At 47.9% G+C, this 23,548-nt stretch overlaps 1 protein-coding gene across 3 annotated transcripts in view; it reads right to left on the bottom strand.

The window, feature by feature from the left end:
• LOC119433579 (microtubule-associated serine/threonine-protein kinase 3-like) overlaps window positions 1-23,548 on the bottom strand; it is a 285,069-nt gene that overhangs the window by 97,904 nt on the left and 163,617 nt on the right. For all 3 annotated transcript variants that reach the window (XM_037700825.2, XM_037700827.2, XM_037700828.2), the window contains 2 exons: window positions 18,657-19,059; window positions 13,982-14,064 (listed from right to left, as the gene is read on the bottom strand). In XM_037700825.2, the coding sequence (XP_037556753.1) occupies window positions 13,982-14,064; window positions 18,657-19,059 (486 nt within the window). The remainder of the gene's footprint in view (window positions 1-13,981; window positions 14,065-18,656; window positions 19,060-23,548) is intronic.

Here is a 23,548-nt window from a genome sequence, read left to right as displayed (position 1 = left end):
CCTTTAATCATCCTGCAAACATGGGGATTACGGAAAGCACAGTTTCCGTATTTGTGTTTGATAGTTCGGGGTGGCCTACTAAGGACCTATATCTCTCTGTAATTTGGTTTGTTCGCTCTATCTTCATTTTAGCTCCCAGTACCTCGATTACATTCGGGTTCTTTTATATAAATATATTCTCAATAAAAAAAATGGTACACAACGGAGGCTCCCGGCCGATGCAGATATCTGCGTTACAGTTCCTTTTGTCTAAAACTCGTTCATAATGGAAATCATCACCATCATTCTAGTCCTAATAATATTTAGGTCCACTAGCTCCAATGCGAAGGGCCTCTTCCAGTTATCTCCCGCCGACTTAATGCTAATCCTGGAAATTTCGTAATCTCACCGCTCGTTCTAATCTGCTTTGCCACTCTCGGCTGTGCACGTTTCATTGGCTTCCCAACCCTGTTGCTCTGATAAATTCATCGATTATCCTTTACACATTGCCCGCCCGACTCTACTTCGTCGTTAATCTACCGATATCTTAATTACCGTCTTCACATCGCTTAATGAGAAGGCGCATTCATGAGTAAGTTCAAGCTGAGTGTAAGCCGTGAAACGATTGCGGCTTTTGTCCCAAGCAGGCATGGCAGCAGATTACCGTATTAAGCACGCCGCTGAAAAAAAGCTCATACATACGTAGTTGCAATATCATTAATATCGTGGTTGAACAACAGCGTTGAATGCAGTCGTCGACGCTTGTACCGGATTATCCTCTATAATGGTGTCTTCAGAAAACTGAGTGCAGACGATTATATATATGGCAGACGGTATCAGTTGTGAGCGGAGTAAAACAACGCGTCGATGTAAGCCTTTTCCGTTTCACGCGAGTAGGAAATGTTGCGTACGTATGAGCTCCAGGTATACCTTAATCCCTATCGGCTAAGCCGCTCACTCGTTCGCGCTCAAATTTCTTACGGCTGATGGTAAGCGGTGGATGAATTTCAATATCACGTTTGGATGCATTACTTCCAGCATTACTTCCACATTTTAGTCTAGATTAAAGCAGAAGTATGCATCCTCTGCGGCAACACCAAAAAGAAAGCGTAGATAGAATTCGTGGGAAACGAAGCGTTGCGCCGTCTGTTAGCTTAACGCCGAAACAAGGCCAACGGAACAAATTTCACTGTACCGTGTGCAAACAAACCTCAAGCTCGACGAAGCTTTTTTACCGGCTTGCGCACTCTCGAAACATCGTCTGATTCCCGATATAAACAGCAGACGACGAAGCAGGCGTACACCAGAAGAAAACACCGCGTTACAAACGTCGGGCTGGCAAACATTACAACGGTGTACCAGACGAACATAAACCTTTTTTTATATTTTAATCTCTAGAGAGTACCTTCGCATCACGCCAAACGCGATTTTTATAGTGTGTTTTACCGTTATAAGCAGCAGACGACGAAGTGTGAGCGCGCCGGAAAACAACGCCGTTTTACAAATGTCACCCGGGAAAATAAACAGTGCACGTTTCACTGTGCGACATGCTATGGCCTCTGAAATCAGGCGCGCCGACCAATCTTGCTTGGAGGACATGGATTAGACGTAAAGTTCATCATTAAAACTGCTAGATAGAAATCAGGCGTTGCAGTCGTTCAAGTATACCGCTTCCATGGTGGGTACACTAACGGAACACCTTCTGCGGCAATGCAGATAAACACACGGGCGCGGGGCGCACGCCGTCTTGAAAATAGTTCCTTAAACAAAGTGCACCCTCATTTGTTATAACATGTCAACTTTTTTTACTTTTTTTAAATTTTCTTTTGGGTATTCTGGCAAAGGCGGATCCGTCGCAAGCAGCAAGCTACGTTGATTCAGCGCCTGTTGAAAAAAAAAAAAAAAAAAAAAAAAAAGGAAAAAAAAAAAACTACAGAAAGCGTAGTCGAATTCTGAGCCAGACTACTTGGCGCTGTAACACATGCGCAGAAGGTCCGCCCCTGTAGTACCTGTAGTTTATCCTTAATTTCTACGGAAAATTGTCCGCAGTTGTACAGGTCGTGGATTTTCCTACGACTTGGCATGGCTTCGTTGACAATGCAAACTGAAGCTACTTTTATTGTTCCTAGTTACCCAAGATCGCTGTACATTGTAGAATTTGGCCATATCATCACCCGTGGGTGGCTGATAATATGGCCTATGGGTAATAACGTGGCGGAATTTGACAGTGTTCAGAATAGAAAGCTTGAGCTTGTCCGTGAGTGTACAGGCCCTTTACATGCATACCGGGTTACTGGACAGGTAAACGTGATAAGTTTAACTACAGATAACACAGAGAAATTATTGCAGCCATGGTCTACTTAGCTAGTGGCATCATCGGAAGTGGCAGCGGCGACGTGTGATATGGTCACCATGCCGCCTTTTATCATTTTTTGTTCGACCTCGATGTGCAACTGCACATAATGTTTGCTACAAAATTTGCTATAGAGAACTCTGGCAGCTAGTAAGTGCAACGATTCTCAATATATCTGCATGCGCGCACAGTCGATTTATCGATTTCTGCGTTTAGAAATATAGGGAGCTAGTGCTTCGTAACTTGGACCGAGAAATAAGCGCTGTGAACTAAGCCGCAGAAATGTTTGAAGCCGAAGGCACGAAGATAAGGCAAATCCATGTACTAACCGACATTACCATGCCAGCTGAGCCATAGCAATGCCAGCGTTTTAGTAGGAAACCACGTATACAACTCTATATACAGAATCCAAACGAACTTGTTCTCGTACTCCAGAAAGCCTGTGACGCGTGCACGATTTCGCAATGTCGTTTGCTTTCCATTTCAGAACAGCGTACGACGAAAGACACGCTCACCAGGAAAAAAAAAAGGAAGGAAAAAAAAGAGAGAGAAAAAAAAACTAAAAAATACCGCGTTACGAAACCGAGGAAAACAGCTCGATTCCCACTGTACGCTGCCCACGGACTTGTTTTCCCCGAAGTTCGCGGATCACTTCTGAATCCCGCCTGCGCACTCTTTTTTCAGCCTCGTGTACGCTTCCGTGTCACACCGTCGTCATACCCCGCCAAAATGTCATCATACCTGGTCTTATTGCTAGACGACGCGACGATAACGTCGATGGCATGTTTTGCGTACTTCTTTTATTCATTTTGTATGAAACTGGCAGGTAAGGAACGTCCAACGTGTTAATTCAAGTATTAAGGCGAAAGCCTCAGACGGCTCGTGGGTCAAAAAAAAAAAAAAAAAACTGTGTCCGGCGTTGTGGCACCCAAATTCATGGTGCCACCATGCCACACAGTGCCACCATGGTGCCGCCACCAAAGGCCGTGGGTTAGACTGCCTTAATTAACTCTACCTTTATTAAAATATAGTTAATAAGGGACTCGAACCAACGACCATTGGTGGGAGAAAACAAGTTAAGAGCAAGTAACAATGCGTTCGAATGAGAATGTCAAAGTAACTTAACGTATGTCTCGTGAGCGCGCAGGCTTTTGCCTTCATCCTCTTTTAGCGTACGCTAAAGTTACTTCCAACTTTCAAACATTTATTCACGCGGGAAGCGTTACATCCGCGCGAAATTTGAGCGCTCTTTAGGCGACATAGTCACGCATGTAAACATACTTGGCGTATCCGTTTACTCCACGTTCCATACTTTCCGCTGTACGGCTCGGTTTTGCTGGAGCAACGGGTGCACGCGGCTACGTGCAGACACCGCCCACAATTTCAATCCGCCCCCGGAAAGGTTCACAGAATGCCGCGAGATATCGTCGCCCATGCAAGCGCCTAGCTTCGACTGCGCGAACGCGCGGCGCCCACGATCAAACCGTGGTGCGTGGGAGTCTCGGTGGAAGGAAAAGGGGAGTTCTCCGTGGGACGCCCGGAGTGTCGGGGAGGATTACCGCGCTAAGCCCAAACCCAAATGGCGTGGGACGAAACAAGGGATGCAAAAGGCAGCGACGTGTTCCTATGACCGGAACGCGTGTTAAAGTAGTGGGCGAAACCGAGCGCATATTACCGTTCTCTCACTTTTGTCATTGCGATTTTAACACACGAGGGACCAAATGATTAAGTGTTTGTTCCTGGTTTCTATCACTCTTCCTTTCAGCTTCGTCCTTGTCCGTCTTCATTCGGTGCTTCATTTCTTCCTTGCCTCTGCTTCAATCTTTTTTTAATTGCTTCTTCGTGTTTTCACCCTTTGTTTTTCCTGAATTCAATTTCTATTTTTTGTTCCCTTTATTAATTCCCCATTTCCTCATTTCATTCCCTTCTACCTTAACTTCTTCCTTAATTGGTTCAGTGCCTTCCTTAACTCATTCCCCGCATTTATTTCTTCACTTGTTTTTCCTTCCTTCGTTTCTTCTTTACGTACTCATTTCTTTAATCTCTTCGTCCCTCACTAATTGTTCTTTGCTCGGTCCTGCCTTGCCGTTTTCCTTCCCGTATTATTTCGCTATCGCCTCCCCCTAATGCGCCTCCCCCATTTTTCTCTCTTCTTTCCCTCCAGCTTTTCGTATTGCTGTCGTTCTTCCTTAATTCACCCCTACGTGTACTTCTTTCTCGATTCATTTCTTCAGTTACTCCTTCCCCATTCTCCTTTCCCATTCTGGCTGTGCACTCGCGCCGTCAAAAAAGAAAAAAAAAAAAGTTCAAGGAGCTTCAAAGCGAAGCGATTACGCAAACAACGAACGACTCTGGTCCGGAGCGGGCTACTTAGCGCCGTCATACCGAATAACACTTACAACACCGTTGATGATATCTGATGTTTAATGGCGCGAGGGCTAGGTCTTACAACACCGTTAAAGCAGCGCTTAGAAGCATACCGAAAGCAAGTTGAAGGGAATCGGAGCAGACGACGTTGAAGCGAATTATCACTGAAAGGGGAATTATGCTGATTTGGCGGGACAAAGGGACGTTTACGGGCGAAACGAACAAAACACAGCGGGGAAGCTTCCATAAAGAGGAAATATTCGTTGCCGCTTTCCCGAATGTGGTGTTCAAGATTTAACTCCTCATATCCCCAAGTTATTCGAGCACGCTCTAAATTTAAAGTGACGTCGAAGAGGAATAGTTAAGAAGTTAAGTATGACGCTTCTGTATGATAGCAATGCGGCTACGAACGTATTACCACGAGAGGGCGCTTGGCAAGTCTGAAAATACGAAAACGCGGTGTGCTGCGAAAATATACGAGTGCTCGGAAATGTAAAAATAATAAAAGCGTAATAATCGTCACAAGAACGTCTGAAGCCACAAACCCAATTAGACAAATCCACGTATACGAATCATAATTTACATGATATATTAATAATAGCAGCGTCATGCAAAGTCCCCTCCAACAATTTTAATAGGAGTCTCTATATGGTGTCAACTCACTGGTGCTGGCTCATCCGTTGTCCGTCTCAACAACTCGAGTGTACACCAATCGGTAACGTATATCAGTCATCAACGACTGCCGACAGACGTGTTCCAGACGAGGAAGGAAGAGGGCTCTCGCCCAATGTACGCTGCTAATGCTTGCGTTGCGCTTCCATTCAGTTGGCGTCGCGCGCGGTAGGCGCTGAGGAGGCGGACAGTGGTAAGGGACTAATTACTCCACGGATAGGGTAGATGTTTGGGCCAGTTAGTACATCGCTAAAAATGAGCAATATAACGACAAAACACGAACGCTATATACTCCGTTTCATACGTAGCAGGCAACGCTGTGGAAGAAACGCAAGTGGTGCGATCGCAGAGGTATCACTCCGCGCCTTTCCCTGGGCAGTTTTCTTTTTTTAAATCTGCGACGTTTTCTAGGGAATATCCATTTCATATATTACAAGGACAACTTGTGCACGCAAGCTTACGTCAAATCACACATTGCTAGTGCAACACATTCGCGTTTTCAGCGTATACAGGCGACGTACTATATTTTGGTCGCGACTCGCGAGCGCAGGTGATGCGCTGTGGCCGCTGGTCGTAGCAATATGTCCCTCCGCTCGTTTGGTCAGAACTCCGCTGCCTTTCACGTAATAAATGCGTCATGTCTGGCGGCGTAGAAGCAGAATGCATAATTTTATTACTTCGAATTACACGGCGCGTACCTAATATCTTTCTTTCATACGTCACGCATTACTTTTCTGCGCGAGTGGAGCACAGGAGCGACTCACGCCGACCGACGTTCAGACCGGCAGGCGCGACTTTCCCGTCCTCACGCCGAAATGACCCACGACTGGCGGAATCCGCGTCTGCTTGCCCCGTAAAATAACCATAACCGAATTCCGACATCTTGATCCCGCGTCACTGGTTAGTTAAGCATCTTTGCGACTCTCTCCCCCTTTTCCCTTCCCCCAGTGTAGGGTAGCCAACCGGACTCAGTCCTGGTTGACCTCCCTGCCTTTCATTAAATAATTTTCTCTCTCTCTCTCTCTCTTTGCGACTATATATAGAGGCGGAGCTCAAAAGTTGAACAGCAAGCGACAACCGAAACGGTCGCCTTTCGGCCGACTCGAACCTCCGCGGCTCGCCGGTGTAAATGCGACCTTAGCGAGACGGCGTATAACTACCCTACCGAATCGGCGAGCGATTTTGTTTGTGTGCTCCATATATATATAAGCACAACTAGAGATCTGTGCAGAGTGCACAGGCGTTTTTTCTGAGGCCCGCCTAATTGGGCCGACGGGCCACGCGAGGACGATGTTTGACGAGCTCGTTAATAACCGGGCGGCCAAGCGCGAACTTCGCGCGGGGTGAAACGGACTCAGGACCTTGACCATCGTTAGCGTGTTTTCTATGCGACAAAGTTCAGGAAGTCAGCTGCTGATCTGCAAAAAGCTGATGAGCTAGTTGGAGTAACTGGGAACTGTAAACACGCTGGACACGGAAACATCAAGCGAGTTTAGAGTAGAAGTGTAGGCAGGGTTTAATTTCGGAGATCGGAGAGGCAGTGTGCACAGCGGACATGCCAAGCGCGAACTTCATTTAAAGTGTTCGCAGTCTCCAGCAAAATACATTGCTGTTCGAGCTGTTTTATTATCTCGCTGTTTTTTCTCACTACCTGACTTATGACACCCTATTCTAGGCGCGACTTAGCATGTGAAATACTTGTAAGAGTATTAGTTGAATTTGTATTGTGTATTAATTACTAGTAAATTATTTGTACATGGTACTGCTTTGCTTTGTTCGAGGTATGCGTTAAAATTGTGTTACACGCAATCTGTAAATTTGTGTATAATTGACTGGAATTCTCGTACGATATTCTTTTGCGGTCGCTTCTCGCACTGCCTGGTTGTGCTTAGCGGCTTGTTGTGTTTATCTTAGAATTTCATATTTATTCCGATTCTACAGCATGAAGAGGAAAGAAATGCAGAGCAAATTTAAGTTGAAGTTATGTTTGAGCGCAATAAAAATTGCAGTAGGGAAAGCTCTACTGAAACAGCAGTGTATTTCGCGGCACTTTCTCAGTCCGTATTTCTCGAAACCCGGGGTATATGCACGAAATTCCTAGCATAAGGTTATGCACAACCTTGAAGCAGTCGGGGTAAAAGCCGAAGAACTCAGGCTGGTGCTCGTGATCAAACATGATGAAGATATGGTGAAACGATTAAGATACCACAGATATAATGAATGAAACCGTAACTATAGACCGATTTCATAAGCAGCAACTGAAGTGGGAGGTAAGGCACCAAGGCAACAAGTAGGCGAGCTCTGCCAAGTAACAAAGGACCTAAGAAAGAAACGACAAAATTGTGAAAGTGTATAACTCAGGAGATCAGGTATAATTTGTTCAACTTCGAAAGCTGATAAACAAGAAGAAAGTAATTGATGTTAGAAATCTCGGAAATACTTAGGAAGCAGAGAAAAAATGTGGACCGCACGAAATCAGAGAGGAGGAAAATTGCCATAGGAAAGAGAAATATTTATCCAGTGAAAGATAAGGAGGGTAATGTCATGGCCAATATGGATCAGTATTGATCGATTGACTGCAATTACAATTCTGCAGTAGGTGGTGTCCAAATCGTTGCCCCAGCGACTGCGCCCTCCGAGTAACAAATACAGATGTCGAAAGCCGCACGTTTGCTGGATGCATGCGGAGGTAGCGATTGCAGGAAACACGTCATGTAGGTCATGGTTTCGGACACCACCTATCACAACATGCCCGCCAGGGCCACTAATTCAAAAAGATAATTAGCAACATTTTGTAATTTAAAGATTGAGCACAAGCCATGAGAGGACGATTGTCAAACTCAAGCGATAGCCTCACGCAAGACCTGCTGAGATATGCAGCTATAGGGACACTTATATTAGTTACCTCTAGTTGTCACATATAGTGCTGTATGAGGCATGTGGATGCTGTGACGCTGCACAGCCTCGCCTCCAGCATCGGCTCAGGTTACAAACCACATCCTAAGACCCATGCGGTGACATCTCACGTCTCGCATTTGGTATCCGGAGTGGCCCCGCCAAGTCATCCTTAATTACAGAGCCTCCGGGATCGGCCCACCTTTGATTACATTGCCTTCGGGATCGGCGTAGCTTTAGGGGCGAAGCTCCTTATAGCGGCACCCTTTTGTCCCCGTCGTCGTAGTAGTAGTGTGTAACCAGTCTGAGAAAAATTAGAAAAAAAATTCCGAAGTTGTGTCCGTAGCGCGGAATCGAACCAGGGACCCCTCGCTTCCGAGCGCGCGGTGTTAGCCCACTACGCCACGAAGCGGACATGGACACACGCACCACGATGGCAATAAATACCCAACATTAACGAAAGGCCGCGTTTCTAGCGCGTTTCTAACGCGTTTGTGCTAGCGCGTTACGGCCCGTGTACGAAGCTGGTGTAAGACGCTGTGGCCTCTCCGCCTTACCTTCAACGCGTTTCGAACGCGCTGCCCAAAGCGGTGGCAAGTCAAGTTCAAGTCGAGGAGCGTTTATGAATACGGGGGGTATACTCTCTCAGCAGTCATGTGATGGCGTCGGCAAACGCGGTGCACGTTCCGGCATGTGTAAATGGCTGCGTAAGACGCTGTGGCCGCTCCCCCTTACTAGAGAGTACTGCACGTTTCTAACGCGTTTGTGCTAGCGTACCCTTAAGCGGGAGATCCGATGATTCCCTCCGGAGCTTCGCCCACTCATCATCATACACCCCGTGGATATGCTGTGATTTTTTTTATTCTGCCAAACAGCCATCCACGCGAAGCGGGTGAGATAACCAAAGAAGGTGAATTCGTTTAATTGATCTAAAAGTCGAACGCAGCGCAAAATTTGATGTCCGTCTGTAACATATGCGATGGAGCGATACACGAGGCTTGGTCAAAAAAAAAAAAAACGTTATCATATCTCGAATCCGTTATATTTAATCCGACAGTCGTCGAAGAAACGCGCTGGTATATATCGTTGGGCAAATAACAGCCACGAGGGGACCAGCTTCATCGCAAGCACTGTACTACATACGTGTTTCCTTTTCTGCGAATAATTTTTTTTTCCTGGGATAGTCGATGACACGACACAACGCGTGGACGACAGGCCTGAACGGACACACGTACACAAAAATAAAGGAGATATATAACACGACTGCCAGTGTCTGCGTACTCGCGTCTGCGTGTGCGTGTGTGTGTTTGCGCCCGCCGTCCAGGCTTTCTTCACTCAGCGCACATACGGACGTTGCCACGGTTTTCCGAAGGAACGCGTCGTGGTCCTCGATAGAAGAATTGATAGAGCGCACCGGCAAGGGCAGACAAGTCTTCCGAAAATCAAAGGAAAAGCAAGAAGAGGTGCAATAACAAGATGACAAGGAACACGAAGAAGCAGGCATGAAGAGCAGTTCCTCAGAAGCGCGGAGTGCCGAACGTTGCCTCAGAGCTCCTTAGCAACCTACGGCACTTACGCCAATGACACGAGAGAGGAAGTTCACAAAGAAAAATAACAAATGCAACGAGTACTCGATGACAATGTCGGCGTACAGCGCGCGTTTCGACACGCGTGGCACGCGTATAAGGTCCCGCTCCCATCAGGACGAGCAGCGATTGAGCGGACGCGTGCTGCTGTTGTGCGGAAAAGGCTTAAGCGCCTCCTGCGCTAGCGTCTCGCCAAATGCGTGCAGTGCGGCGAAGACTACACACGGGTCCCGCGAGCAAGCTACGGGAACGGTACGTAACACCGACTCGCCCCTATCGTCCGCCGTCAATCCTCTCGCGCGCTATAACCCCGGTTGAAGGGAAGCGGTCACGACGGAGTAATTGCCGACGCGCAACGGGAAAAGCCCGCCCACCTGAGACCTTTCTGTAATTAGTCGTCAACGTCGTATAGGTAAGTACATTGATTTTGATTGTAATCGCATGGCGGTCGGCCAGTTTCGACTGTAATGCGCCAAGTGCAGGGTCACTGTGTTCTTCAACTTAAAAGGCTTGCTGGTGTTCAAGTGTGACAGGTGTAAGATTTGTCAGTGGTGGTGAAACGGCTAAAACAGATTCAAAATTCCAACTGTTTGTGGAAATTTCAATGTGTTTTCTAATGGGACTTAAGGTTTGTATTCCAACAAAAGTGCTGGGTGTGGCTTCATCGGATATGTGCAACATGCAATAAAGAAACTAAGTCTTTCCATTTCATTCTGCGGGCAAGTAATTAAAATATGCAGACTAGTTAATGGAACTTGGCACGCAACTACACTGCTAGAAATACAAACTATTCAAAGAACAATAAAAATAAAAGCCTACTTGGATTCTGTGCACCTGTATAGTGCCACGCTGATTCCACACTTATGGTTTAATGGTCAGGCCTGTATGGCGCCGCCTTCGGCGAATTTCTAAAACTCGCTACGGCGGCGTTTATTTCGCTGCGCTGCGTGGGAGTCGGATGGGACCAGGTGTAGTTGATCACTATAGCTTTCTGCGGCGGCGCACTAAACAAAGGAAGGGAGCGAACTCGATTAGCGAGCGGCTCTCCCGCTAATCGATTCCCCTTTCTCCGACAGGGGTCGCCACGGAGGCTTCTCTCGAGAGAGCGACGGCCGGCCTCGTTCTGCTCTGCCCTTCAATCGCACAAGTGCTGCAAGCTGGCCGGGTTGGTAAAGTTGATTCATGTTATACTAAGTTGATTCATGTTATACTAAAAGGCAGAAACTTGGAGGTTAACAAAGGATCTCGAGAACAAGTTGAGGATCGCACAAAGAGCGATGGAACGAAAAATGTTAGGCCTAACGTTAAGGGACGGGAAGAGAGCGGTGTGGATTAGAGAGCAAACGGGGATAGCCGATATTCTAATTGACATTAGGAGGAAAAAATGGAGCTGGGTAGGCCATGTAATGGGTAGGATGGATAACCGGTGGACCATTAGAGTTACAGAATGGATACCAAGAGAAGGGAAGCGCAGTCGAGAACGGCAGAAAACTAGGTGGGGTGATGAAGTTAGGAAATTTGCAGGCGTAGGGGTAATTTGTAGGGGTAATTGGAGATTGCAGAGAGAGGCCTTCGTCCTGTAGTGGATATAAATATAGGCTTATGATGATGATACTAAAAGGCAAACGTGCAAGAACGGAAGTCATGTATAATGAAAAATATAACACAAATGCCTGTTATAAACTGACAGGTCGCACAGTGGCAGAAACTAAGGAAGATATGCACAAAACGTATCTGCGCATGCTCGAGGGAAGGCAGCGCCAACCTGTCAATCATGGACACGCGAGCGGGAAATGGCGAAAAATAACTGTTTAGGTATGACAATGATTTGTGTAAGATAACACAGAGCTGACTTACGCACGTGCTACCGCTCTTAATGTTATGCCATGCCTCGACTGTTCGCAAATTTTGGTGTGCACTTGAAATCGCGATAGTGTAACGAAAGGTTCGAAGGTGTCCCACCAGTGAACGAACGTTTATGCTCGATTAATGTCAAATTGACGTCAAGTACTCTGTCTGCCCCTAACAAAAAAAAAAAGTGCAGTTTCACAAGATGTATCAATCAGCCTAAATGAACTCTCTACAAACTTGTTCAACTTTCAGTTGTCCTAAATGTAAAGTTGAATGGTGACGGATAAACATCGCAAAGAAGGACGCGAACTTGGAAAAGAAATGGACGTAACAGGAGCTGACTTCAAACCTAGGTAAACTCAGAAGCGCACAAGGAATATATACGTGCCATATACGTCTTATACGTACCAGCGATCTCACATAAGCAAAAGAAAGCGAAAAAAAAAAGCCAGGAAAGCTAAAACACTGCCACGTTCTGAGCCCATATATTTTTAAAATAATGTACAAATTTCACGCACTGCGGGAATCGATGTTACGCTATAGAAAACCAACACGATAAACCATAACGTCGCGGAGGGCGGGCGCGCATTTTAGAGTCCACTAACAATGACGAATATCAACGCTAGCCTGATAACACAAACAAACGCGTAGAAAAGGTTAGGCATACGCCATCTCATTTTCTAGCAGTTAATTCACGATCGTGACGCCTTACCACTGAATACAAGAAACTTCTATCATCTGCCGCAGTAACTCGCACCCCGACACTCCAATCTCGTTCCGCTAATGCTCCATATAATGTAAGCGGAATATGCTCCACTTAGTGTAACCTATGTGAAATGAGATTAGAAGCGCACATGACGAAAATGAGGCCACCCACTGAACAGCAACATACGCGCACCCATTTCATGGCACGCTTGAAGTTATATAAAGTGAATCCGGTGGTCGATCCTCGGCAGCGTTAGAACGCATAATTCGTGGGCCTTCTCAACCATGTCGTACAGTCATGCGCGGCTTTACTAACATTTTTGGTAGGTAGTGCAACCTCTTGCCTGGAGATGAACAGTGGCTTAGAGGCGCCGTGAACGCGTGACGTCTCCTATACGAGATATGCTTCCACCATATAAGCCCGGCGATGACGTCAGTGTGAAAAGCTTGAGGCACACGATGCCTGCAGGCACCTTGCGCTGAAGCTGCTCGTAGCGCCTGAACACATAAGCGAAATAGGGGATGCCAAGTACGGTCTTCGTCAAAAGTTCCCACGCCAGAGCGTGCGCAAACGCGTAGACTTCGTGCTGTTGTAGTGGCGGCTTGTACAGTCAAACCCGGCTATGTCGAATCTGAAGGGGATCACAAAAAAGTTCGATATATATAGGTAATTCGATATATAAAATAAAAATTTTATAGAAAAATTTTCACGGGGATTTTACTGCTGTTCGTTATACACGATAATTCGTTATATGTGGGTTCAGTATATACAGTTCCGACTGTATTCGGTTCTACCCGTCGGGGTGGCTCAGTCAGCTAAGGCGTTGCGCTGCTGAGCACGAGGTCGCGGGATCGAATCACGGCCCCGTCGGCCGCATTTCGATGGAGGCGAAATGCAAAAACGCCCGTGTGCTTGCGTTGTAGTGCACGTTAAAGAACCCCAGGTGGTCAAAATTAATCCGGAGCCCTCCACTACGGCGTGCCTCATAATCAGAACTGGTTTTGGCACGCAAAACCCCAGAAAGAAGAATGTATTCGGTTCTAAGAGCTCGAAGATTCGCAAGACGGATATTGACACCGTTTTTCGCCCGTCTGCAGCTTCCGAGTGTCAAAATTACTTCGGAAGCCCCGACGCTCGCGCGAATGTCGGCGTGTTCGCTCACACTTTTTATAAGAACGTGTATGCATTCGCAGTGACACCTCCGATGGTTGATCGATGTATTCATGAGCGTACGATATCCGAAAATGTCGCAGTGCGCATGCTTCGCCCGACTATTGCCACATTTGCGACCGATATCAGAAGCGCGAACACGAGCTTCAGTTCGACAAATATCGATGCGTGACACTCAGACGAGCGATGACGCACGAGTCGTCGCCTGGAATGTCGTTTCACTTTCTTCGCATCCCTATCGGCCGGCGTCGGCGACGCTGGAATGATAAGTGAAAGCGCCGTGGCGTCCTCTGGCCGGCCCAAGGCGCCGATGGCTGCCATGCTGTTGCCAGGAGCGCACACAATAATGAAGGAGGCAAAGAGGGAGGGTGACAGAAAAAACTAAGCACGTGCGATACTCACCGTTGTAGCAAGGGAAAGGTTTGGGGCCGACTGTCCCATGGTCGAGCTTCGCATACGGACCAAATTCGACTGCCCCGACGTCCCTGCGCAGTCGAGAAATGAAGAAATGCAAATGAGCTTCTAATCGCGAGCAGCGCCACTTCGGGACAACTAAAGAGAAACACTGAATCAATGTAGATTGATCGAGTATTTTGTCGAAACTATAGATCATTTTACGGAAGCGTTTAGCAGCCGCCATATTGGGCTGATAACGCTTCTTTTCTGTCTTTAACAACGAAGTTTACGGTACTACAGTCGATTCGCAAGCATGAAAACAGTTGTATAAATGCGTTCAGCGTTTTACGACCATGTTACGTGACTTAACTTCTCATAAAACTAAGAAATTGTTTGGGTAACTGCCCAAGATGGCGGCGCCCATGAATCGAATATAAAACCGTCTTACAGACGATTTTAGACATTCGTTAATTTCTCTGCACGGGGTTGATTACTACAAAAGAGCGATTCAGGGCTAAACTTCCGTTTATTGAATTTCGTGCCGAATAGTCGACGCCGGGTACGTCAGTGTGACGTCGGTACGTTGGAGGGGCGCCAGGCCGTAGGGCGCAGCAGACGTTTTCGAGTCCTTGTCTTTTTTTCTTTGCTTTCCTTTTCTTTTTAGAATGCAATGAAATATGTCGTGTAGTTCGCTAGGCTAACAGCGTAGTTGTTAATACAGCTGAAATGAAGTAACATTTTCATCTTTTCTTTTTATTGCGATAGCAATTATATGGACACTCAAAAGCAGATTTATGCCGTCGGCGTCGCCGTCGCCGTAGCCGTAGCCGAGGTGGATGCCATTAAACTCTATGCCGTCATGTCGAGCTGGTGCGGGTTCTTCAAAGCGTCGTTGTCACCTGTCTCGTTTTTTTTATTCTTCTCTTGCGTCATATATTTTTTTTTACTTACAAATCCACCGCGCACAATAAGAGTGTAATGTAGCAGCGTAGTTTTTAATACAGTTGAAATGAAGTAACATTTTGATCTTTTCTTTTTATTTTATTTCTTTAAGCGAGGGCCCTGGATCCTCAGGTCCCAGTAAAAAAATGGCGAGCCTGAGAGCGCTCCTTAAACAATTTACTATAATAGCTTTCCAAGAACCAGTCTAGGTTTCGCTTCCCAAACGGGTGTAAAGGCCGTGACGTCATGACAAATAAAGGGGTCACGTGGTTAGGACATTGCAACGTTCTGGATATCACTCCAGTTCGCTCGGTCGACTGCTACAGCGCTACATCGGATCTCGAAAGGAGTAGCAGCACAAAAAGGGGGCTTAGCACAGAAGACGACCAAGCGACCCGGAGCGATTGCCGAAACGTCACGAGGTCCGGCCGCGTGGTCACGAGGTCCTACCATGTGACCTCCTTCCGCACCATGACGTCACGGCATAGACACCGTTTGAGAAACGAAACCGAGGCTGGTTCGTAGAAAGCTATTTTAGTAAATTATTTAGGGCCGCGCTCCGAGGCTCGCCAGAGTTTCTTTTCTCTGTCTCGGAATCCATGACCTTCACTTAACGCAAAAAAAAAAAAGAGGAAGGACGTAGCAAATGTCGGCGTGTAATAACTCCTTTATTGGTTCACTTTAGTGTCCTATCAAGACAACAGAAAGAAGAACCACCAGACACATTCTGAAGTACTAACTTAATTTACAGGAAAAACCAGTCAGAACGACGAAGGACAAGAGAAAGGAATTCACACCACAACGATTTCACACCAATAGTCGTTGTGGTGGGAATTGCCGAATTCTCTTGTCCTTCGTCTTTTTGACTGGTTCTTCGTGTAAATGATGTATGAACTGGCCCGGATTTCGACTCTCCTACTAACTTTGTGTGTTTTGCAAGAGACCATGCCGTCTTTTCAACGCGCGTACATGCACACCGAAGCACTTGACTGGCATGAATTAATAAAAAAAAAGTACACACCATGAAAACAAGATGCTGAGACGGGCTAGTTGGCTAAATTTCATGTTGACAATCTGTATCTATGCCCTGCTGCACATGCGCAAGAAATCGTGCAGCTACCTACATAGCCTGTGTTCAATTTAAAAAAAAAATTCAGTTGTGAGTGAAGCACTGTCCTGCTTGTTTTTCTGTAACCGTTTGTCTGTGTGCCGGTGTGTTTCAAGTTCTGTTCATCATGAAACATGAACAACGAGATAAATAAAATAGCTTGACCAGTTTCCCATTGCGTCCAAAGAAAAGCCAATTCACTGTCACGCAATGAAAACAAGAGTGGCTAGCAGACGAGCGATTGCTTTTCCTAACGCGTTCAGGTGACAAATAAGTGTAAAATGTAGTTTAACGTTTATTGCATCTCAACAATGTCGAAAAGCTAACAGCTGCATAACGAAATAAAACGCACCTAATAATGGAAGTTTACAGAATGCATACGCTATGCGAGAAAACTTGGAAAGCATCTATCCAGTCATCTTGGCAACTATGCGTAAGGTAACTTACTGTAACTCACATAAGGACATCGTAAGCAAACACTAAGCAGTCTGTCTTCTAACTCGTAGGTTTTACTTAAATACTTTACACGTGTTATTCAAATTTCCTGCGCAGGTACAATCACCATAAGTGTTTCAAGATGCGTGAGACGCGTTTTGAGCGTCATTATTACGATACGTGCTTTTGCTTTTGATGCACTAAATGCACTAACTTGGCGTGGTACAATTGTGCACGCAGATCCCTTCAGGTACTCTGCGTACACGTTCCTTCGATTCCATCGCCTTCGTTCAATTGTGGTCATTCCGTCGTCACAATTCAGCCGTCTTCAATACATCGTGCATCCCAACGAAAAATGTGTCCAACAAATGGTCGCTAAACAAGGACAGCGTTCGTCGCAAGCACGTACCAGTGAAAGTCTCACTTAAAACCGATTTCCAGGGAGCCGAGATTTCCACAACGCCCGCTCTAGTAGGCGCTCCGATCCTGGATACAAAGGCATAGTAAAGGGGGCCCGATTCCGAGGAGAGTATAATGCGCGGTCACGTGGTAGGGGTCTCCGCGTCTTGCCGTCTTCACTGGCAGGCAAGTATATCGCTTCGGTGCAAAACTCAGCGCAGCATATAACCAGTTGCATGGTATTTATTTAAACGTTTCACGAAAGATTCGCTTCTCGGGATCCAACATGTGGATTGGATCCGCGTAATCTTTTTTTTTTTTTCGTCACTTGCAACTACACGAAGCCAACAGACCCGTTGGCACACACACAGACACTGACAGCTACGATGCACCAAATAGCCCAACGTCGTACTTTGTCTAAACGCAAGCGCGCGCGCACACACACGCAAGTACGGACAGACGCGCACATTCGCGCTCGTCCACACACACACCTTGTTGCGGCTCCAGTCCGGCGCTGCTACACCTACGAGACGTGCTGCCCTGGAAGACATTCGCCGGCGCCGTCCTGGCTCTGCCTCTTGGCGCTCTCGTGGCGCCGCTGCCAGCACGCGAACTGCCTCGCGGCGAACGCCAGTTCTCATCCGCCATATAACCAACGTTCAAAGCGCGTCGCGATATCGTCACCGGGACTACACCCCGACACTCCGCCAACTCCGAGGGCGGACAGAGCACCAGGTGTCCTTCGCATCACCCAGCCTCTCGAGCAAGCGCGGTCGCAATCAGACGGCCCATCAAGATCGCGTGGAAAGGTGATTTAGCTGCTACCACGCACGCGGGGCACATACCGTGGCGCCGCCTGTCGCCGGAGCCTGAATGGCACGTAAAGTTGGATCACATGCTGGAGCGCCTGTTTCAGCGGCGTCGAGCGTGCTTCGTTTTTCATGGTTGAGCGAGGTGCGTTTTTTTAATGTTACGTTTTATATGCCATAACAGGAAATTCGCCGCAAGATCCCGCGGTAACCTGATCATATCGCGCAAGGATGAGTGGAAGGGAGGGGGGGGGGCGTTGAACGCGCATCTCCTCCTCTAGCCCGGCCTTGGCTGCGCATGATTGTCCGCGCGGCTGCGCGCATACGCGGCCCACGCGCCGTATCTTGGAGGGGGGTAATTTGCGGCTGGTGCAAAGATTAAAGGGCGAGCGGAGATAGCTGATGGCTTCGTCGCAACGATGCGTTGCAGTGTCGAGGTGACATCTAGTGCGCACTAAGCGAAGGACGGTTGTTGCTTCCTCAATATCGGTGCATGCCGCCTTTTTTTGCGTGATGAGGCATATGACATAAAACATGCGTCAGACAAGATAGCACGTGCCTGTGCAACCAACACTTGCTATCGGAAGCAAGCACTGCACATCTCGGCGCCACATGCGACTCACAGGAGGCTTCATATGAGACGTTTCACGAACAAGTGCAAACAATAAGTATAACTCGATCGTTTTAGCAAGCTAAAAAAACATTATTGATAGCTTTCACGTGACGTCACGCACCCACCTTATCACCGTGTGGGTGCACCAACATGGCGATTACGAGCACTTCAGTCTAATCCATCTTGTCGAAAGCTCTCACGTGACGTTACGGACCCAGCTTATCATCGTGTCGGTGCACCAACATGGCGGCTACAATGACGTCAGTGCAAGCCATCTATACGCGACGAAACATTTTTGCTGCATCTGACCTTTTATGTCTGGTACATAGCACACCTTCGGTGTAATGAAATCGAGCGATAATTTAAGAAACTCGCCTGTGGCCAGCGCTCCCGCGCAGAAGGATGCCGTGCACGACGAGCTGAGCAGCTGCCCCAGCTGCCCGCCTCCGGCGATTCCCACGCCGTGCAGCAGCAGCGACGTGGCATGGTGGTAGTGGTGGTACTGGTGGCTTCCGCCAGACAGCGCTGCCGACGGGGGCATGCACGCCAGAGATTCCCTCCGGCGCCGCTCGGTGCTGCATCGGCTGCGGTGCACACCGTGCCGGGGACCCAGCGGGCTCCAGCCGGGACTCAAGTCGCAGCCGCCGCCACCCGAAGAAGTTTCGTCGGCAGCCGCCAGGCGCCGCGGCGAGCAATTAGGGGGCGTCCGAGAGAGGAAAGCACCCGGTCCGGTGTTGCCGATTAACGCGCCGCCTGGAGACGTGGAGGACGAGTCCAACTGCACGAAAGGAAGCGCAACGGAATGAATTAGGCTAAAGGTAGAACCGCTAAAAAAAAAAAAAAAACATCCAGATCCCCAGCACTGTGGTAATTCAACAAGGTGGTGAGTCGGGAAAGTTCGTCTGTGTTCCGCTGCGCTCCAAGATATGATTAGCACTAACTGTGGTAATCAATTTTGTAGGTCGCTTGCTACCTAGCTTCATCTGGCATTCCACAAAATGTCCGCGACGTGTCCGTGTGAGGATAACAATCGCATGCGTGACGCGAGCGTCTGGCTGATGCGACAACGCCAAGGCGACGGCACGAGAACGATGCCTATGATGACTGATTTAATGCCCCCCGACAAAGAAACGTTACCGCCTGTTAAGCCTGAATCGATCCCGATGGTAGTAGAGTTGAAGTTGAAGTACATTTGTCCTGCCTACTTAGAGGAACGGGAGCAGAGGCCAAAGCCTATATAGCCATAAGCATAAGCATAAGCATATAGCCATAAGCATAAGCATACAGCCATAAGCATAAGCATAAGCATAGAACATAAGCAGATGCCGAAGGCGGTGCAACGTCAGCGTCTGGAAGACATCGCTGCCAGGAGGAAAGAACGGAAGAAACTGGCACAATCTCGCTTTTATAGAACAATTGTTGCCATGCAACGCCACGCACATGGCAAGGAGCGTTAAGGTTGTTGTTCTCTCGTGTTACGCATGTGGCTCTAGTCTAACAAGCATAGAGCGTCTGGCCGTTGATCTCTGGGACCACGGTGAGTCAGAGAGAAGAAGGCTAACACATAACAAAGAGACCGAGAGAGAGAGCGCGAATTAATCGACAACTCAAAACGCAGGGACAATGAATATGGCAAATGAGCGGTGCATTAATCCGCAATATGAAGGAAGTCCCATTAGAACAGCGGAAATAAATGTCGTCCACACGAGATCAGCACGAAGCTTCAAGGTATGTACGCCCATACAAGCTAGCCTTCTGGTTATAGCTCGGATGGCAGAGTGACCGCCCCGGAAAAGCGTTGGTCCCGGGTTCAATCACCGAACTCGGGTGAGTTTCTCTTTGACTGCAAAGCTTTGCGTCTGAGTAACCCTTTGTAATTTCATGACAATGAAATGGCGTCCACCCTTGGGTGGATGACAAGTTTTCCCATTCTTGCAACTTTCCGCGCCACGCGGATTTGGAAATAACTCCTTTACCACATGCGTCAGTACTCTTATAAAGGAAAGAAAGAAAGGTCGCGCAAAATATGCACAGCCGTATATTGAAAGACGGATCGGATCTGGCCCACGAAAATGCTCCACATCGAGCACAAAGGCAGAACTTCACTCCTGCAGTACTTTAATCAGGTGCGGCACCGCCGCCCCAGTTAATAAGCGACGCGCTCGAATGCGACCTGAAGTGCCGGCTAAAAGACGGGGGCGGGGGACTTAGCTCACCTCGAGGCATTGTTCGAGCCGTTCTCGTGTATACGTGAGGGCTTGAGTCGAGCGAACCTGAATTAATGAAGGGATTACGACACGGCATTCACGTTTGCAGGGGCGCTATCGGGATCCATTTTGGAAGGGCGGCTTGATGTGTAACGCGCCAGGCTTATTATATGTACTCAGCGTCAGAATAGGCATATATTGCAAGAAAGCGTTATGAAGATACTACGTGTGCCGGGGCGAACTAAACAGGTTCTCCCTGCCGCAAAGCCGCTAGAGGTTTAATACGATTGTCTTGCCGAAGAAGGTTGGCGACCCGTTGAAAAAATAAAATCAGTATGGAAATGGACGCGTCGTATATGGATACGCATTCCGCATAATTGGGGAGTGTAATCTTCAGTGAAATAGCAGGGATCCCTTTTCAATATGCCGGCTAGGTTCTACTATGACGAAATATATTTCAAAAGGCGCTAGGTGTGTTTTGGTGTAGCATCTTTCTAGGAAGTAACTGCTACGGTCTCTCGTCTACACCTAGTATGTCTCCGGAACCGTCGCCGGCGTCTGTCGTAACGCGTTCAACGCATAGAGGTTCACGCCGGCTTGCCTTATATACATACCGAACTGTCACTGTTGGCGCCTGGCTGGAGTTGGTGAAGCCATTGATCACTCGCATAGCGACTGCAAGGTGTATACGATTATGGGCATGCTATGCTATATGGCACCGATCGTTGTCGATGCAGGCGACTTAGGACGCATGCGCAAAGCGTAGCCGCTATGTGCCGGTAAAGGTGGGATGCTCGACCGCGACAAGTATATCACTCGGCGTCGTACAATCTGCGTAGTGTGCCCAGGTTCTTTAGGTTCCGTACTGCAAAGAATGGACTTCACGGTGCCCTCTCTTATATGCACTGTTGGAGCGCGAAATGAAACTGAAGAAAGAGGAAGAAAGGAAACGAGCATCGTTGAACTTTCAGAGCACATCACTTACGCAAGAAATATTCAAGCAAAATACATTACTCGAGAACCTATATGAGAGACCACTGCCTACCACTTCCATCTATCCCATTTACGAGATGAGAAACATGTAGAGAACAGCAGGCGGTGAACGAAGAGAAAAAAGTTTAGACCGGCTGCTGCGGCAAAGCGCTCTAAAATGTCGTTTGTTCGCTGCAGCATGCCATCTCGCACGTTGTTACTCGCAGCTCGGCAGCACATAGTGGCAATTTGAGCCTGCTGCGCACAATATATGCAAGTCAGAAAGAGAAACGCAGCAACGTACACAAAATGGCAGAGACGACACTCTGTGACGTGACTGACTTCATTACGCATCCGCCCCTCGGGACTGACAAGAGTGAGTTTGCCCTATATCGGCACGAACGCGCAAGAAACGAGCACAGTGTTCGCCAGGGGACGCTGCATGCCATCTGCTACAAGGTTTCCGTGGTAACAGCTACCGCAGACAAACAGAAGACAAAATAAGAGCGACAGAATGGGAACATAAACACGCAGAGTGTTAGCGAAGCAAACGAACAAAGGAAATGAACAAATTTGTTCCAGAAAACAAAAGTGCATGATGGAGGAAAACAAGCAAAAAAAAAAAAGAGCAAACAAAGATAAACGCTGTCTCTCATAGCCGGCGAAAAGAAATCTGGCAGACGAAAATCCAGGGTTGCCAAAGCAGACGACAAAATTTCGCAAGACAGACGGACAAGCAAATAACAAGTACAAAAAGAACCTGCAATAGCCTGAACAGAAGACACTCTCACATATAGAGAAGGACGAGAAGACCCACACACGTGGACGAAACAATATTAAAGAAAGTATTGCTAAACGGCGGCCGATCAAACAATGCGAACAAGAAAATAAAATTTGGTCTTAGCCCCCGGTAGGGCATATACGACGTTGTTTCAGGGCGTGTACGTCTCGTCGACGTCGTCTACGCCGCGCGAGACAACAACGGCGGCCCACCGCAATCATCTAAGACCAGAAGAAGCACGGTTATATACGCACTGTTTTTGTCGTCTGCTCCCGGGGGACCTTCCGCAAACGTTAGCGCTAGCAGACGATAAAGGGCGGTCTACCGCGGGTGGGAAAGAAGTGACATAGAACAACAGCATGCAGCAGCGCCAGCTCTTCAAAATCAGAAAAAAAAAATGAAACCAAGGCCAAGAATATCGGATTAGGTATAGGCCAGAATATGCGGTGCATGAGCAACTACGCAGGCCGTCGGCTCTGCGAAAGTCGTCTGCGCATGCGCCGATGGCGCGCGCACGATATTATGTATACCTTCACAACAGAGAGAGAAAGAGAGAGAGAGAGTGAACTTTATCGAGAACCAGCAGTTTCGTCGGCTGGCCCTAGGCCTCCCACGATGGGACGTCGAGGTCTTGCCTCTTCGCCGCTTCGTAGGCCTGCTGGCTAGCCCAGAGTTGGTCGTCGAGATGGGAGCTGCGCAGGGCGGCGTGCCATCTCGACGAGGGGGTCACGGGATTAAGGTCTGGGTATTGATGTTTGCACTCACATAGCATGTGGGGGAGTATGGTTGATCCCTCTTTCATACATGAATCGGTAGAACACGAAAGTGAAACGTGTCTTTACAGAAGCTGTTGCAGGAATGCCAGCGGCAGAGTTCGCACCGTGCGCCCCGAACGCTCAAAGGCATTCTGCTTAACACTGGCGTGGCCGGAGCAATGCGAGATTCGCCCGGCGATGTCGTTGCCTTTCTGCGCCGTTCAGCGCAGCAGTTGTCTTAGGTGGTGCCATCGCGAGCAAAGCAGTAGGCGATGCACTGCTGATGCACGTTGAATACGCAATCTGTAGGCGACGAGGCGCCACAGGCTCATCCGACGCTAATTGCCCACACGAGCATTTGTCTGATCTTCGTACTTGTGGATTTAGACGTCCTTGTGGCTTTGTTTATTACGCTTTATATGACTTCGTTGCCGAAAATTTAAGAGAAATCTATACTTTTCGAAGTGCAGAAGACACTGCGAACATGCACAATCACTACTAATTACAACGGTTCAGCTTGTCCAGGTGGATAAATCAAAATGAGCCAGGCGT

The sequence above is a fragment of the Dermacentor silvarum genome, chromosome 11 (genome assembly GCF_013339745.2).
Source record: "Dermacentor silvarum isolate Dsil-2018 chromosome 11, BIME_Dsil_1.4, whole genome shotgun sequence".
NCBI lineage: Eukaryota > Metazoa > Arthropoda > Arachnida > Ixodida > Ixodidae > Dermacentor > Dermacentor silvarum.
The sequence above is the reverse complement of the archived record's forward strand: the minus strand, read 5'-3'. Positions and strand labels throughout refer to the sequence as shown.